At 44.6% G+C, this 18,427-nt stretch overlaps 1 protein-coding gene across 1 annotated transcript; it reads left to right on the forward strand.

Annotated features, from left to right (window-relative positions):
* Nucleotides 1-238: 238 nt before the first annotated feature.
* LOC130392572 (phospholipid-transporting ATPase ID-like) lies at nt 239-18,174 on the forward strand. The gene is made up of 12 exons (XM_056603125.1): nt 239-467; nt 4,577-4,644; nt 11,471-11,529; nt 11,694-11,807; nt 11,994-12,092; nt 12,249-12,310; nt 12,542-12,614; nt 13,049-13,119; nt 13,397-13,505; nt 17,223-17,376; nt 17,542-17,630; nt 17,840-18,174. Exons 2-12 carry the CDS (start codon nt 4,620-4,622, stop codon nt 18,038-18,040), a joined length of 1,056 nt encoding a protein of 351 aa, XP_056459100.1. The 5' UTR covers nt 239-467; nt 4,577-4,619; the 3' UTR covers nt 18,041-18,174.
* Nucleotides 18,175-18,427: the final 253 nt, after the last annotated feature.

Genomic DNA, 18,427 nt, shown 5'->3' on the forward strand with positions numbered 1-18,427 from the left:
CTGACTGTGCCTTCAGCCCAGGCACCTCTACATCCACCTTTAAGGAGGGATTTATGTCAATCGAGCTAGGCATTGGTAATTGAGGCACATGCCTATCTACTGTAGCTGATGCGTTGGATGTATGCACACACCGCTCCTTCTCTCCTCCTCCTCCCCTCACCACCTCCTCCTCCTCCTGCCCTCATCCCCTCCTCCTCTCTTCCTCCCCTCCTCCCCTCAACCCACACCTCCTCCTCCCCTGCTCCCCGTCCGCTCCTCCTCTCCTCCTCCCCACCTCCCTCCTCCTGCTGAGCGGAACAGAAACGCGCTCACCGCCTCGCTACCCTCCCACCTCTGTGGCCTTACTACAACACACCTCTTATCATCGCCAGGATTCCGAACCACAACCCCGCCAAACTCAACATAGTGAGAAGGACTCAAATTATGTCAACATCTGGATCATCTTCTACTGCACGACTTTAAACAAGGTATGATGTGTTTGATTGTTAAGCGGCACTTAGTGTGCGGCGCCTCGGTTCTTAATTGTGTTCTGAATGGAGCGTCACTTCTTACATAGTGTCAATCACACAAGGACTTAACCATGGATGGTCTAATAGGTCGTGGTGTCTTCATAAAGAGTCTTCATTGTCCATAGCCTTTTCCGCTATGCTGCGCTTTTTTAGAGCTTCCGTTAACCATCAAGAGCTTATTACAACAGATCAACACAATTATAAGATGCATTATTATCATGAAATCCATGGTAAGGATGGTTTGATGATAACCTTGGTCAAGCATTACCAGGTCTTTATTTTAACACGCTACTTCTACAAAAAGAAAAAAACGTAGCGACGCTGACCAAACTATACTGCTAGCTACAGGACCACCCTTTTAGTCCCGAATCACGATCGTTACTTCCATACTTCAGTGCATTTTTTTTTTTACTTTGCAATGTAGGTATACACAGGTATACAACGAATCCTTTGTTTATGCTTATCTGTGTTTTTCATTTGTGATAAAAGTAAATTGGCAACGAAAGTTCAGAAACCACGTTTCCCCAAATTAGGACATGTTTACAAAGGTCTCCACTTTTCTCATGCGTTGTGCTTAATACATTATTAAGAGTTTGAAAAAAGTGCTATGATGAAAGGCAAATCAACTGCAGGATCTATTGGGCTATATAAAGCCTTATACACAAATTAAGTGTTAGAATATACAGTATAGTGTAACAGAGAAGAGAGAATAAACTGGAACTGGGAGAACGTTTGCAATGGGTCGTCAATAGATCGAGAATGCATATAACTTAATATAGGTGTATTATGAAGAAAGAGAAAGCCAGAATGATGCAAGCAGGGCAATGCACCTGACAGCAGAATAGACAGCGCCAGCCTCTGAAAGATGATCCTCACATAGGCTCACACATAACGAGAGCTGCACTTTCTCTCAGAGGGCTGGGGCTCAGCACCATGTGCATCTTCCCCACTAGGTTACAACTCAGGGAAGATGTATATCCCTGGATACACACACACAAACACACATCCACACACACACACACACACACACACACTGGATGGATGGAAGTGCAGTATTAGTGGGTTAAGCAGATGCATTTGAATATTCTTTGTCCAGAACAGACAGTCTGTCCTCGGATGTTAAGTCCCAGAGAAACGGATGAGAGCTCTCTGCTCAACATCATTACCTCATTAGGGCTCTTCCAGCCAGGGGAGATGTGTGTGTGTGTGTGTGTGTGTGTGTGTGTGTGTGTGTGTGTGTGTGTGTGTGTGTGTGTGTGTGTGTGTGTGTGTGTGTGGTGTGTGTGTGTGTGTGTGTGTGTGTGTGTTGTGTGTGTGTGTGTGTGTGTGTGTGTTTCTTCTGCATCTGTTTTGGTCTAGTTTCTGTCGAGCAGCTCAGCAAACTGTGACAGTGTTTTCCTCAGAGAATGTCAATTTCCAATGGGTCACTTCCTGGTCTGGAGTTACTGATTGCTTATTTGTTGTCATTGGTAATAGCTGCACAGCAATCTTATTTTTCCTCAATTTCCTAATAATGAACAGGTTACATGGGGGCTGTCACTAGTGAGGACCCACTGTACATTGTCTCTCATCATAGTGAACAGGGTATAAGGTGGCTGTCACTAGTGAGGACCCACTGTACGCTGTCTCTCATCGTAGTGGACAGGGTCCTCACCAGTCCTCAATTAAAAAAAAAATGCAATGTTACGTTAGACTGAACACGATAGTAATCAATAAGATTGTTATTTTAACCAACTAAAAACTGCATGGAACAATGGTACCCATGTAAACAGTGAGGGATTGCTCAACGTCAATACATTTACGGTGTGTGGAACCGACATGGTCACCCCGAGTGGGATACGGATTCATTGGACTGGAGAGTGTGGACAAAAACGAGAGGTGGCAATTCCGTTTGGAAAAATATGTTTTATTTCCTTAAAAAAAAAGTCCAAAAATAAATGAATGTTTCAAAAAGCTTTTAGCAACTTAGCACTTAGCAAAGCATAGCATACTTTAGCATAGCATAGCAAAACTTTAGTACTGGCCTCCCATCAAGCCAGCACCTACCCTCACTCCCCAACACAAAATGAGACACCCCTTATATAAGCAAAGGAATTTGTCCCAATTGGACTACTACGGCGTATTTAAAATTCCAACAATCAGTTTCCTGATTAGGGAGCGACAGTGAGAAGGGGTTTCACTTTCTCACATTTCCCAACAGGGTGGCATAACATAAAGTCTGCTGCTCCAAGAGCTTACGCACGGCGGTTAGGTATGACCCCTCCGCCCGATGCTTGGTCCCCACCATTGCCGTCTAATAGCTCTTCCTCCTCCATCTCCAGTAGATCACCTCTGGACAGCCTCTGTTCCATTCTGCGCCAGATTCGACCTCGTCCTCCCTGTCCACCTCTTCCTCGTCGTCCCCCAAAAACGTGGGGTGGCGATTCAGTTTGGAAAAATTAGTGACGTTTTATTTCCTTAAAAAGTCCAAAAATGAAATGATATTTCAAAAAGCATTGAGCAACTTAGCACTTAGCAAAGCATAGCATACTTTTAGCATAGCATAGCAAAACTTACTGGCCTCCCATCAAGCCAGCACCTACCCTCACTCACCCAAACCAAAATGGCCCGTCAAGCCATACATACCACTAACATGGGGGAACATTTCCTGGCCAAGGCTAGATGGACTGACATACTGCCCCCTACTGCAGCATAAGTACAATTCCAAAAATCAGTTTCCTGATTAGTGAGAGACAGTGAGAAGGGAGTTCACTTTCTCACATACGGGTTAATAGTTATTGGGACCTTGTATCATGGTTGATATTTGACATATAGGCCTACATGATCATTGTTGTTTAAATGGCTAAATAATCCCACTACTGAATTTAGGTTACTACAGTTTTAACCATGATAAATATCCTCATCCTTCACAGAGAGTCGAAAGTTGTATCTTCATTTATGTTGAGATCTTGTTATTACAGTTGTAAATTGGTACGGTAAAAGGCCTTCTCACCTTAACCTAATAACATGTATCTTAATGGACGAATCAAAATCAAGATGAGTCGATTTATTGAATTAGTATAACATATTTGATAATAAGAGTGGGTGGAGAGGCAGAAATTCACTTGCAGTCAGCACCTTTTAACTTGCATCACTGATTGACTATACATTTGTTTTTTATTATATTACTGTTTTATAAGATAAGATTGATAGACAGTACTTTATTTATCCTGAATAATATTATTGCGCAATAGTTACAGTAAAAAGAGTCACATAGAGAAGAGTAACAGCTGGTGCAATAACAATGACCAATGTCTTCAATGACCAGGATTTACTGACCACGGCCAGGGCTCATGTGCATGTGTATACCCTGTTCACTACGATGAAAGACTCTGTACAGTGGGTCCTCACTAGTGACAGCCCCCATATACCCTGTTCACTACGATGAGAGACAGCGTACAGCGGGTTCTCAGTAGTGACAGCCCCCTTATACCCTGTCAATTATGAGAGACACTGCTACATTTTAACGTTCTGTCATTGTTGTAAAATAGGTCAACCTGATATCAGAAGTGAAAATTAAAGCAGTGTTGCTTTTTAAAGAAAGTATTTAAAGAACACACACATCAACACAACGTTCCAAACGATTGTTTTTCTTTTTTGAACAATGTTGGATATTCCATATTCCAAATATTCACCCTCTGAAATACAGATGTGACGTGGGGCCCTACAGATGGGACCACCCATCCCCATGTGTCGGAGCATACTGTACCTGCTGCACTCCTCTCTCTAGAGCCATAGTTTGGTCAATCCTTCTAAATAGCAGCCTAACGCAATTGAACCCGGTATTAAACATGCATCAGAATGTTCCCATCGATATAGCATTCAATGTGCAATAAAGCGTAAGTGTGCAAGTGTATCTTGTTGGTTCTACAATAGAGAAAAGCAGGTAAAAGAATAAACTCTGGTGTGGGTGTAACCGACATAGACTGTACAAAGTACAGTGAAACTAACATGTCTTTCTCCTCCCTCCTCCCTCCCTCCTCCCCCCCTCCTCCCTCCCCCTCCTCCCACCCTCCCCCCTTCCCCAGACAGTCCCATGGGAAATAGCGGAAGATCGGCGGCAGAGTGGAGATGTTCTCAAAGAGGCCTCCTCCGGGTGAGTTGCTCAACACACAACGCACAGAGAACACAGAACACACATAAAACACGGAACACAGCGCACACACAAAACACAGAACTCGCACCGCACACAAACTCACACAACACAACACACAGAAAACACAGAACACACAACACACAGAAAACACACAACAACACACAAAGCACAGAACACGCACAACACACAACCACACACAACACATACAACACACAACACATACACACACAACACACTCAACGCAGAGTACACGTTGAGGAGTGCGACCGGCCCTCTGTGCCCCATAACTGAGGGTCATTATGTTCTTGAGGACCAAGAGGGACACATGTTTGAGGTAAAACCGTTACTGATTTACTGTAAATATTAGTTTTTATTCTGTACTATTGTGCATTACACCAACCCAAGTCCCTGGGTCCCTAGATATTCTGGTCTGGACACATTGATTTGGCATAAAATATCTTTCTACGCTGCTGAATTTATTCTGCGGGAAAGAGCAATGGAAGGGAGTGTGTTGGGGGGTTTCCACATCTAGCCTTCTCAGTTAAGATTTGTAGAGCATAACTCCTACCGCTCTGTAAAAGTCTTGGAAAGACTGGGATGCTGGAATAAAACTTGAGAGATGGAAGGATAGATAGATGTCTTGATGGATAGAATATTATATGGATTCAAATAGATATCTGGATGGATGGAAGGATGGCTGAAAATCTGGGTGGATGTGTCTATGGTAGGATGGATGGATAAACGTCTGCATGGATGTTAGATGTGCTGACCTAACCTCCACAACCCATGGATAAACCTTTAAACATGTTTCAAACAATCATATAATACTGGACTTGGTGGGTTGTTATGGTCGTTTCACACACACATATCAACTATTTTCATGCTAGAATATGTGCAGCGGTGTGTGTTTGTGTGTGTGTGTATGTGTGTGTGTGTGTGTGTGTGTGTGTGTGTGTGGTGTGTGTGTGTGTGTGTGTGTGTGTGTGTGTGTGTGTGTGTGTGTGTGTGTGTGTGTGTGTGTGTGTGTGTGTGTGTGTGTTTCATTGTAAATGGGTGTTGTATAGGTTCACAACCTCATATTGACATGTTTGTGTGCGAGTACATGCACCCTGCATGTCTGCCTCTCTTTTGGCGCATGTATGCTAGGGCGCCTGCACTGCGCTCACCACTGCAGTGCTCCTGTCCCATTAAACACATCAGAAACTGAAGTGCTGTTGGAGCCATCTTGGCTCTACGGACCGGTGTACCACCGTTTCCCTGACTCTCCCATGCGCCAAGATGGACACCAGTTTCCTTCTTTCAGTACTAGCTCTCAGAGCCTCGCAGAGGCAGTTGCCATGACAACATGGAAGGCAGCTATCGGGTTACATCGCTAGTGATCCCTGAGTATCTGTAAATACAGAATGCCTAAACATTGGCCAATAACTATGTTATAAATGTGGAGCCCACTAAAGACAAATATTCTGTTACCCACTTTAATGTAAAATACAGGTTTTGACATATGCACATTCACAATATTATTCTAGAGGATGTAATCTTAGACAGCATCTTTGCCAGAGCGTAACAGGAGAGTGGAGCTGCCAGGGGACAGGTTTCTGGGCATTACACAATGACATTGCTACAGGATGACCTCAGCGTTTTAGCAGTGGATGCACGGGACGGGGGCTGCTCGACGGAAAGACGGTGGGAGGGCAGAGTGAGGAGAGAGCAGGAGGGGAGGAGAGGGGCGGCTGTGTGGGCTGCTCCACTTCACTGTGGGAATCTGAGAGTACAGAAGCATGTGAGATTCACCTTTGCAGGGAGACGACCACCAGCAGTCGACAAAACCACCTGAGATCTGTGGCTGCGACATCACCATCCGGTTTTGCAGAGCATTAGTTTGTCATGATGACTGTTGCCAGAGACCTCCCTGATAAGTGCTTATCACTGCTTCTGCCTCTTCACCGGAAAAAACGAAAACAACAACAAGGACTTGATGCAACTCATTTGAGAAAGAGACTAACAGGTATTTCAGTGAAGATTAGGAACTGAGTGATTTCAATGTTTGACCAACATATTTTCATATCATCTCATGTGGAATGACTACCATCCTTATTCCCTCTCCATCTACGTCATCAATCATATTTAATTTCCCCTTCTCAAAGTCACACACTGCCATCTGTCCACTTCATCTGTCTTCCACCGTCACACTCAAGTTTTTTAATGTACAGCAGTTTTCTGTCCTCTGCTTTTAATCTCATCGCACTGTTGGAGGTTTCTTGGTGTCGCAGACGCACTAAAGCCTCATCCTGGCTATCAATGATGTTGCTCCATTAAAATGCACTTGTTAATGTGGCAGTGTCACCAGCCCCTGGTGTACTAGACGTCTGGTTGCTTGTTGTTGATATTCTGTCTGTTGTCCGTGTTAACGTGCGTGGTCAAGTGATTAACAGGGGCTTGCGTTCCCACTAGTATACTAATGGTGGATGTCCTTGTCATGGTTCACTGAGACAGCAATCAATCCTAGCGGCGCCAGCCTAACTTGTTATCTTCCGCAATAATCGTTGGGTTCCCGCGTATCCCTAAATATCACTCTTCATCAAAACGTGTGCATGTGTTTGCGTATTTGTGAGTGCGTGGGTGTATGTGTGTGTGTGTCTGTGTGCGTGTGTGCCTCATCTAATTGATTAGGTGAGCCAACGTTTGTAGTCCTTTCCCTGAGACCCCTGCAATACTAATTATAATGTTGGTTGAATACTATACACCAAAGCCGCTATCTGTGTTACTGTTGTCTTCTTTCAGGCCTTTTGTTTGTGTGGAGACAAGGGTATGGACCGAGCTGAGGGCACCTGCTTCCTCCAAACAGGAGAGCAGCGACTAGCTTTGGACTAGAACATGGTGACATCATCGTTCCTGAGCTAACCCCTCCGCCCCTAAAAGCACAAAATCTGGATTCTGATTACTAAGCTACCGAGAGACAGCATTATGGTATGAAGTACAGTATATTTGTCTTTAAAGGTTGGCACACCTCATCTTAAGTGAAATCCCTCGTTCTCTATCTTTCATAGGCTTCAACTTGATCAGGGTCTGGCTTGCGATACAGTGTCGTCATCGGGACTTTAGTGATGCCCTTGAGTCCAGGAGCGATGGGACCTCGTAAAACGTTAATGGGGAGAATCAGGGCAGCAGGCGAGAGATGGGTTTTGACATGGGAGGTACGGGTCTGGAAACATACCAGCCTGTTTATGTTTTATTCTGACCTGCTCTACCAGTTGTTGACAAGAAAAGCATACTCTAGTTGTGTGTGTGTGTGTGTGCGTGCGTGCGTGCGTGCGTGCGTGCGTGCGTGCGTGCGGGTGGGTGTGGGTGTGGGTGTGGGTGTGTGTGTGTGTGTGTGTGTGTGTCTTCTGGCACGCGCTTCTTGTCTTTCCCGTGTGTTTTAAATGCAGACTTAGCTTCTGCCAGTAAAAGAGCAGGCAAAGATCTCCCCAAGGCCTGAGAGTCTTAAATAAAACACAGCATAATGATCTTCGAGGCAGTTTGAGAGGTTGCACAAGGACACAAATACACAAAGTCATGCAGAGGAAGCTTTTGAAGAATATATCATAAGCTTTCTGATGCATTGATAAAAATAGAATGTAATTACTTCTATGAGCCCGTCATCATCTCATAATGCAAGCCTATACGGTTTGGAGGAGAGGGACAGGAAGAGATCATCCGCAGAATCATGTTTGGTCAACAATAACACAATGTGCAGTAGGACACACACTCGCTAAGCCCCTGAATAAGTGCTGTACTTTACCGTGAGACAATTACTAAACAGTTTCTTAAAGTTTGTTTTGTATAGCTTGACCAAAATCTAACTTCTTGTTTTATTTATTTCTCATTAACAACTCAGATGGTGTTTCCTGAACTGTATGTAGGAGGCAAACTGCTATACTACACCAACACACAGCAGAGAGCAGGGACTGAGCTGCATTTCATCTCACCACATTGACCTTCGTACCTACGCTTCTTGTTGTAACCCTCTGAGAAGAAGGGTTTTATTTGTCTTTGTGGGTTGAATACAGCTCTGTTAGTGTGGACAGAAAGAGCTACAAAATGCTGCCTCTATAGGGCCTTAGATCAAGACACAGGAAACCACAGAGGGTGTGTGTGTGTTTGCGTAGATATGCCTGTTGGTGTGTCTATGCACGCACATTAGCGTATGTGTTTGTGTGTGGGTGTGTGTGTATGTGTGTGTGTGTGTGTGCTTGTGTGTTTTTGTGTTGGTGTGTGTTTTTGTTGGTGTGTGTGTGTGTGTTTGTGTGTTGGTGTATGTGCTTTTGTGTGTGTACTTTTGTGTGTGTTAGCATTCATATAAATATGTGTATCTGTGTGAGGTACTTTGCAGAAAAAAGGGCAGCCATTTGGTTTTGAAAAGCTCATCAATATTAGAGGAGGAGACGGGCCTCGTGGCAGACTGCTGAGGTGGATAACTCACGTACATCATCAGCACAAACACAGGCCATGCTGGAAACACACAGCACGGGCCGGGGGAGGGAGGAGACCTGATCCAAGCAAAGTGATTTAGTCACAATTACTGTATTGAGAACATACAGCGAGTGTGGTACACTACACTGTAGAGGGGGCTCACCTTTCTGAGAGGATTACTGGGGCAAAGCTAGTGCCAACCAGCAGTGGTTATCATGGCCAAATACAATAAACAAACTTAGTATATGCTACACGTGAACCTCCTAAGATGGCAGAGTTTGATTGTTTCGCTAACTCGGGATATTGGGCAATATCCCATGATTGAGATCTCAAACTCGGGATACCGCCTGACGGTTGTATCGGCACTCTAACAAATAAACCGCTATTAAAAAACATAGAAATCCTGTGCAAAAAGTGTTATCTTGTTTAGTTTTGGAATTTCCACGTGTAGTATATACTATACTACTATACTACACGTGGCTACCTCTGACTCCTTCGGCGAATAATTGTTAAAGGTCCCATGGCATGAAAATTTCACTTTATGAGTTAATTAATATGAGTTCCCCTAGCCTGCCTATGGTCCCCCAGTAGCTAGAAATGGCGTTAGGGGTAAAAACGAGCAATAGGTATCCTGATCCGCCTTTTAAAAATGAAAGCTCAGACACTCCGATTTCGAATTTTGCCTCGTATGTCGTCATAAGGGGCCAGGGCCCCTTTTCTGCTTTGCCCGCCCAGAGAATTTGGCCCACCAATGAGATAATGAGCTACGACTGTTGTACACTTCTTTGTTATTTGGATAACCGTGGTGCCATGGGATGGGGGTGCTTTTGCAGCGGGCAGCGGGGCTCCGGCGGGAGACAATTGCGGTCAACATTGCGGGCAACAATCCCTTTCTCCTCAATGTCGCGGTTCAGTCTACTTCAGATCAAGGTCAAGGTCAAGGTTGCTTTATTCATACCCGTGGGTAAATTTGGTTTGCAGGGCAAGAAAAGGGCGTTCACACACTTAGCATACACAGTAAAAAAAAAAAAATGACACAACAAAAATACAGAAGACAAGACAGACACGCAGACAAAAATCACAGAGGTGCTCAGTACATCAGAAAGTGCAACAAAGTTATGCACCACTAGTGGCGCTGCAACAATTTAATCATATAGATAATGGCTGCAGGAACAAAACTGTTCCTGTAGAGGTTTGTTCTGCTTTGGGGAACTTTGAGCCTCTGTCTGGAGGGAAGCAGCTGAAATGCACTGTTTAAAGGATGGGTGTTATCACTTTGAACGGATTTCGATAACCTCTGTAACAGTTTGGTGTACAGGGCTTCCATGTTCGGCTGTGGCTCACCAATCAACTTACCGGACCATTTTACAATCTTGTTGAGGGAATTCTTATTTTTTAAAGATATGTTTCCAAACCATGATGCTAAGGAAAATGTTAAAATTGACTCAATAAAAGCACAATAAAACAAAGACATCATGGTCTTGTCTATGTTAAAAGAGGAAAGCTTCCTCAGACAGTGTAGGCGCTGGTGACCCTTCTTGCACACAGCTTCACAATTTAAATCAAAATTGAGGGTAGAATCTATTACTGTCCCAAGATATTTATATGAGGTTACCTGTTCAATGGTCTGACCTTTTATTGTGAGGGCCTCCTGACTGTGAGCCTGCCTTCTAAAATCAATGAACATATCCTTTGTTTTGGACACATTTATCTGAAGATAAGAGTCATCACACCATCTAAGAAAGTCATCTATAACCGGTCCATGGCTGCTCTCCCCACCCCTAAGCAGGCTGACTACTACCGAGTCATCTTGACCCGAGTCAACTTGACCCGCCTCTAAAAAAAGGCATGTTTGTGGAAAGCTTATTGTGGAACTGGCTCGTAGTTGCTGTCATTCTGTGCCACGGCTGAATTTCTTAAACGTCTTCAAATACTGTATTAAGGGCCCACTAATATAAGCATCCATAAAGTAGCATGCCATGGGACCTTTAAATATACCTATCCAAAAAAATGTAACCCTGTTTTGCCACCTCGAGTGGTCGGGGCCACGGACTGTAGATGTTTTGGGCTGTTGGTTAAATGTTTTCATTATATATATTCATTCTCTCTATACAATCATCTTATTATTGTATTCACAATTCACAATAAATATCATTACGTATTGTTGAATCTCCAGCCATAGATAAATAATTGATTTACAGTGGTGACTGTGTGTGTTTGTCTTTATAACCATGTAAATTAATCAATGCAGGGCACTTTTATATTCATGTCCAGGAGTCACTGACTATGCCCCTGCACTGATACATAATGTATGGCGAGGAATAAATATAGGCTTTGTGCTGTCTGGTAGTCTGACCGGTCTGTGTGTTCACAGAGGAGGAGAGAAGGGTGCGGGCCAATGACAGAGAGTACAACGAGAGATTTCAGTATGCGGTGAGTAAGGCCAAAGTATACTACTCTGACTCCGTAATCCGTAAGCATGGATGTCTGGTCTCGATCGCTGTCTGCATGGACTTCTGATTTCAGTTATGATTTTAGCACATGCAGCTTGTGATTACATCTGCTTCCTCTGTCTTTGTCCTCTTACCTCTAATCAGAGTAACTGCATCGTGACATCAAAGTACAACGTCCTGACCTTTCTGCCCGTCAACCTCTTCGAGCAGTTTCAGGAAGTGGCGAATACCTACTTCCTGTTCCTGCTCATCCTGCAGGTAAGGATAGGAAGTTTGCATATCCATAGTGTGTAAGAGAGATGTGAAAGCAATATGTCTAAGACTGTGTGTGTGTGTGTGTTTGTTTGTGCGTGTGCGTTTGCATGTGTGTATGTGTGTGTGTGTGTGTGTGTGTGTGTGTGTGTGTGTGCCTGCATGTGTGTGTGTGTCTGTGTGTGTGTGTAGTTGATACCTCAGATATCCTCCCTCCCCTGGTTCACGACCATAGTGCCTTTAGCTCTGGTACTGAGCATCACTGCGGTGAAGGATGCCACAGACGACTATGTGAGTGTGGACACCAACAGAGCCAATAGAGCCACCATGGACACTAATAAACTACAATGGCATGCCATTCAAACACAAAACAAATAGTATGCCTCTGCATATTGTAACACTTCTGAGCCGATTAATGCTTGATAATATCTTAAATGTGTCCCACAGTTTCGACATAAAAGTGACAACCAAGTGAACAACCGTCAGTCTCAGGTCCTCATCCCTGGCTCGTGAGTTGCCTGTAAACAGCTTATTGTTTTCTTATTGTTAGCTTATTTTTTGCTGGTAATTCGATTATTTTTTACTTATTCTTAGCTTGGCTTCTTAATTTCTTCCAATCCTTTATCATGTTAGCAGTTGATTTGTTGCCCCCTCTGTTTCATCGGAGCTGCATGCGCTATTAACGTCAATACTCAATACTCTGCTCATAATTAATGTTCTCTGCTGTTCTGTCTTTTCAGTCTTCAGAACGAAAAGTGGATGAATGTTCGAGTTGGGGATATTATTAAACTGGAAAATAACCAGTTTGTGGCAGTGAGTGTTTTTCATCTTTTAAGTACATCTTTTGAGTACATCTGGCGACTATGATTTATTTATCTCATGCAAACAAATGGTGACAAAACAAATCATGAATCTAATGGAAAACCTCACTATACACTTTTATACAGATGTGCTTCTGTTACAAAAGTACACACATACCACCATCATTTAAAATAGTAATTGAATCAAATCTATAGTCCTTGCTTTGTTAGACGTTGCTAACTACAGCTACAGCTCTAATTAGTTCCTTTTTCCTTCCAAACGACCCTAGCCATAAAAGTGTCATCATGGATTTATAAGTGGCTTCTCACAATACTCACTGTGTCATCAAACTCCCTGCTAACTGGGTGCTAATGTTGTTATGGTTCATCTGGAGGGAGAGATGCTAAAGGATGCTAATAGAGGTTATTGTTGTCTTCTCCCTCCAGGCTGACCTGCTGCTGTTGTCCAGCAGCGAACCTCACGGCCTTTGTTACATTGAGACAGCTGAGCTTGACGGGTCAGCACACACACACACACACACACACACACCACACACACACACACTCACAAACACACACACACATACACACAAACACCACACACACACACACACACACACCACACACACACACACACACACCACACACACACCACACACACACCCACACACACACACACACACACACACACACACACACACACACACACACCAGAGCTGAGGACTGCCGCAGTCTGCATTGCCAATGGTTAAACGTCGGCCTGTATGTAGCGTGTTTCTGCTGTGTGTCTTCCAGAGAGACCAACATGAAGGTGCGTCAGTCGGTGCCAGTGACCTCTGCGCTGGGAGACTCAAACAACCTGGCAACGTTCGATGGTGAGACTAAATGGAGGGAGGGTGAATCGGTTTTTCGGCTGATCCATTATTTTTGTATTTAATTCTGTAGGTTAGCGGTTCCGGTGATGAGCAGAAGGAGGTCAACACTTAAGCGCTCACATATTTTTCCATCCTTGACTATATGCCGATATGTCTCAACAAAACAAATAAACGCACACACAGAAAGGTACATAAAGAAATGTATTTCCCCCTTAAAAAAAAAACGCATCCACCAACCACTGATAAACACAATGCAGCAGTCTCATATCACATTAAGGCCGCCCACACACACACACACACACACACATGTGAACACACATACACTCGCACACACCTGCTTGGTAAAGTGCATTACTTCAGCAAATCAACTCACCCACATTCTGCCACATATCAAGTTCCTAGTCGCTATGTGTGTCAGTGTGTTTGTGTTTGTGTGTGCATGTGTGTGTGCATGTTTGTGTGAATGTGTTAGTGCCTGCATAAGCACTTGCTTGTGTCACAAGCCCAGTTCAGATCAAGGTTTCATAACGAAACTGCTTGCAACTGGTAGCTGCTTGCAAAATAATCAGAAGGTGACGTTGTGAAACGGGACTGTTCCCGTGAAGCCGTACGACGCACTGCAGCCGTAGAGACCGGGTGCTGATGCTGGTGTTATGCCAGGAGTCTGAAGCTGTCGATGCATCGACTCATCCTGATACAAAACACAAATGAATGAATTTCACCTGGAGAGAGACTAAATATTATAGGTAAACTAATAATTTGCTGCGCTTCTTGGCAGCTGGTGGGAAATTGAATTGCAACAGTTGATTTTTAGAATAAGTCTGTCCAACACATAGATTCATATTGAATGCAGAGATCTCGGGACGTGATGTAAAGCTCATCACATACTGTTAACACTGTAAACCTGAACAGAGCTTTTCTCCAGTTCTCCCATGAAGACTCATTCACCAATAAACGCGAATAAAGATTTATTTTGAACATAAGAGAATATTTTGCATGATAAGTCTTTGGCGTGAGCCCACCCCCAAAAGATGGGATATAGCGAAAGAGGGTAATGAAAAATACATACCCACCGTAGAAAAGGGGGCAAGGATCTATACTACTTCTGGAAGATAAAAGGCAAACCCAATGTACAACATATTAAGAGTCAATCATATACAACATAGAACTGTTGAGCTTAAAATACCAACAGTGAGATCAGTGAAAATTTAGAGCACTCTGCAGCTGTTGCTGCAGCGAGCCTCGAATCCTTTCGTATTGTACCACCGACGTGGTCAACGCACTCTTCAGGGTTGCTGCGGCGACCTTGAGTGCTTTCGTGTTGTACCACCAACGTGGTCAATGAACTCACGAGTGCCCGTGTTGTGCCACCGATGTGGTCAACGTACCATGCGTGTTTGATGTTGTGGCACCGACGTGGTCAACACACTCATCGGGGTTGCTGCAGCGAACATTGAGGGCTTTCGTGTTTTGCCACTGACGTGGACAACGAACTCAGGAGGGCCCGTGTTGTGCCACCGACGTGGTCAATGCACTCTGCCGGGGTTGCTGCAGGCTAACCTTGAGTTGTTATAGCCAGATCTTACGCTACAGATTGAGTAACTGATAACCACCACTACCAGTAGTTGCAAACATGTTAAATATACCTTAACCAACGTTGGAGAGCATCGTATGAGCTTGGAGAAAGAAACTTGAGTTTGAACGGATTTATGATTCGTATGTCGTGGAAGACCACCTTCCCAGCCGTTTGATGGATGCGTTCATCTCTTTGACAACCCTCGTTCGGCGGCTGTGGTTGCCGACGCCCCGCATTCGCTGCGGGGCATAGGCCTCTGAATTCCTGAAAACGGAAACGAGAACATTATAGTGACCGGTATATGTTCAGCATTTAGGATGAAATTGAGAGCAACGGACTGCCATGTTAGATGTCTGAGCAGAGACATAATGGTAGGGCATGTAGATCGCTTTTTATTAATCATTGCCACCACTGCTCGTCATCGCAGAACATGGTCATGCGTTTACGGCGCCATGCTTGACCCCACAGAACGCTAGCAGCCATGATTGGGTAACGTTTGAACACCGCCGACGACTCGGACCAGAGGGCGAATGTGTTTCGGCAAACCATTGCCCTTTGAAAAAAAACCTGAACCCGACCAAGGGAGCCGCATCGGTAAATAGTTCAAGAGAATCGGATGATTCGGGCATGTCATTATAAAAAAGATATACCGTTCCAATTAACAAGAAGAAACTACCAGAATCTGAGATCAGACCTGCAGCCTTCGTTGAGGTATATTATTTCGTTCCGTTTTTGGGACAGAATGGGCCAGAGTTAGAAGGCGAGAGATGAACGAGCCTTGCAGTATAATGCGCATGGCAAAATTGAGGTGGCCTAGGAGGGAGCATTTCGCGTTTAGTAACTCCAGCAGTCATTTGAAACTAATCAGAAAAAGATCTGATCCTCTGTAGTTTCTCATCAGGGAGGGATGCTGGCATCCTATCGGAGTCTAAGCAAATCCCTAGGAATTCGATTGAGGTTAACTGGGCCTCCGTATTCTCTTCAGATAGGGGATGCCATCATCATCATCAGTTTTTCCCGCTGGGCGCATATCTGGCCTTGGGCCGCTACTGCTGGAGAGTTGGAAGTCTCTGTTCCAGCAGCAGCTGTCGAAGACAGACATCCTGTCTGTCTTCGACATCACGACATCAGTCAGGGTTAGGTACCTTGTCAAGGACACCTCGACACTCAGCTAGGAGAATCCGGGGATCGAACCAGCAACCTTCCGGTTACCAGCCAACCCGCTCTACCTCCTGAGCTACTGCTGCCCCAATGCTGATTTCACTCAATGCCCGCACAGGATATAAGTATTTTGTCCAATGACAGTGCCATAGTGTCAGTGGTAGCTCATTGCACTGGTGATTTACAGCTGGCTTCGGTTTTGAATGATTAAAATATCAAAGCCAGTCATCTTGCTTGTTGAAGTCCTCAACCTTCGGCACCACCCAAACCCTATACATGAAGATGTGTCCCTCCGCCGCCTTTGCTTCTGCTACTATTTGGACCCACGGCTTGAGCTAAAACCCACACATTACATGTTTGTTTTGTTTGGTTTTGCCATAAACAAGTCATTATAATGGTGTGGTCAGCTGCCGTATAAATACCCTCATTTTTTTCTAAAAGCACACTATTTTTTACATTTATCTGACACTTTTGTCCAAAGCGTCTTGCAACCATTCATTCTCACATTCACACACCGACGGCGGAGACACAATGCAGGGTGACAGCCAGCTCGTCAGGAGCAGCTAGGGTGAGGGGACCGAACTAGCAACCTTCCGGTAACCAGTCAACCTGCTCTACCTCCTGAGCTACTGCCGTCCCACACAATGCCTTTTGACACAGTTCATCTTCTGAGACGCAACGCAGCGTCTTCAGATGCCCTGCTGCTTACTGCTCACAGGGCCTCATCCTTTTCTGCACCTACTGCACCCGTAGCGTCTCGTCCTAAACCTCTGATCTGAGCTGGGCTTCAGTGGGCATGTGGTTAACACTATGATACTATGCATCAAGGCCTCAAAGTCCTGGACAGCCTTTTACTTCATTGTGTGTTTGTTTGTGTGTGTGTGTGTGTGTGTGTGTGTGTGTGTGGTGTGTGTGTGTGTGTGTGGTGTGTGTGTGTGTGTGTGTGTGTGGTGTGTGTGTGTGTGTGTGTGTGTGTGGTGTGTGTGTGTGTGTGTGTGTGTGTGGCGAGGTGGTGTGTGAGCCTCCGAACAACAAGCTGGACCGCTTCTCCGGGACGCTGTACTGGAGGGACTGTAAATGTGTCCTGACCAATCAAAACATGCTGCTGAGAGGCTGCGTCCTGCGCAACACTGAGGCATGCTACGGCCTCGTCATATTCGCTGGTAAGTGTGTGAGTGTGTGTGTGTGTGTGTGTGAGTGTGTGTGTGTGTGTGTGTGTGTGTGTGTGTGTGTGTGTGTGTGTGTGTGTGTCTGCATGTGTGAGTTTGTGTGTGTATATGTCACACTTTACAGTTTATAAACCCCATTGTTGTGTATTTCTGTGGTAGGACCAGATACTAAGCTGATGCAGAACAGCGGTCGCACCAAGTTTAAACGTACAAGCATCGACTGTCTGATGAACACCCTGGTGCTCTGGGTAGGAAACCCCAAACCTCTCACTTTCATGACTCACATACTATTTTGGTCTGGTAATGTTTGTTTTGAGTATCACTATGATTCACTTAGAATCTAGTTTCACATCTCTAGCACTTCTCGATAAAGGGATTTAATACTGGTTGATAACCAGTGTTAAGAACTTAACCAGTAATAAGAAATATATATAAACCGTGTGTATGTGTACCCTAGATCTTCTGCTTCCTGGTGTGTATGGGCGTGATCCTGGCAGTGGGCAACGCGGTGTGGGAGAAGGAGGTGGGCTCCCTGTTCCAGAGCTACCTCCCCTGGGACCCCCCAGTGGACAACTTCATGTTCTCGGCCTTCCTCTCCTTCTGGTCCTACATCATCATCCTCAACACCGTGGTGCCTATCTCCCTCTACGTCAGGTAGGGAGAGCAAAGGTTTAAAAACTTAAAACGTCTCACCTCTTAAGCTATTGTGAAGACAAAAGCTTTTAAAAAGTATTCTTTGCAGACATTTCCCCAGACATGGTCCTATTGCACTTTGCACTTGCAAAATTCAGTCTAGATCGATATCAGTCACAATTATAATTACCATTTTTCCTTTTCTGGCGCTCGGTCACCCACAGCAGTGCCTGTGTGTTTTCTCTCGAGCAGCTCTAGGCCTGCCACTCAGTTTCATCAAAACGTTGAGTCTGTCCAAAATGTCAACACCACTGCACATCAATTCATCAATGAAAACGGAACTGCTGTCTTCAGTGCCTCCATGTTTACTTCTGGCCATGCTGAGTTTCACAACTTTGATATTGTTCGCATG

The sequence above is a fragment of the Gadus chalcogrammus genome, chromosome 11, assembly GCF_026213295.1.
Source record: "Gadus chalcogrammus isolate NIFS_2021 chromosome 11, NIFS_Gcha_1.0, whole genome shotgun sequence".
NCBI classification, from domain to species: domain Eukaryota; kingdom Metazoa; phylum Chordata; class Actinopteri; order Gadiformes; family Gadidae; genus Gadus; species Gadus chalcogrammus.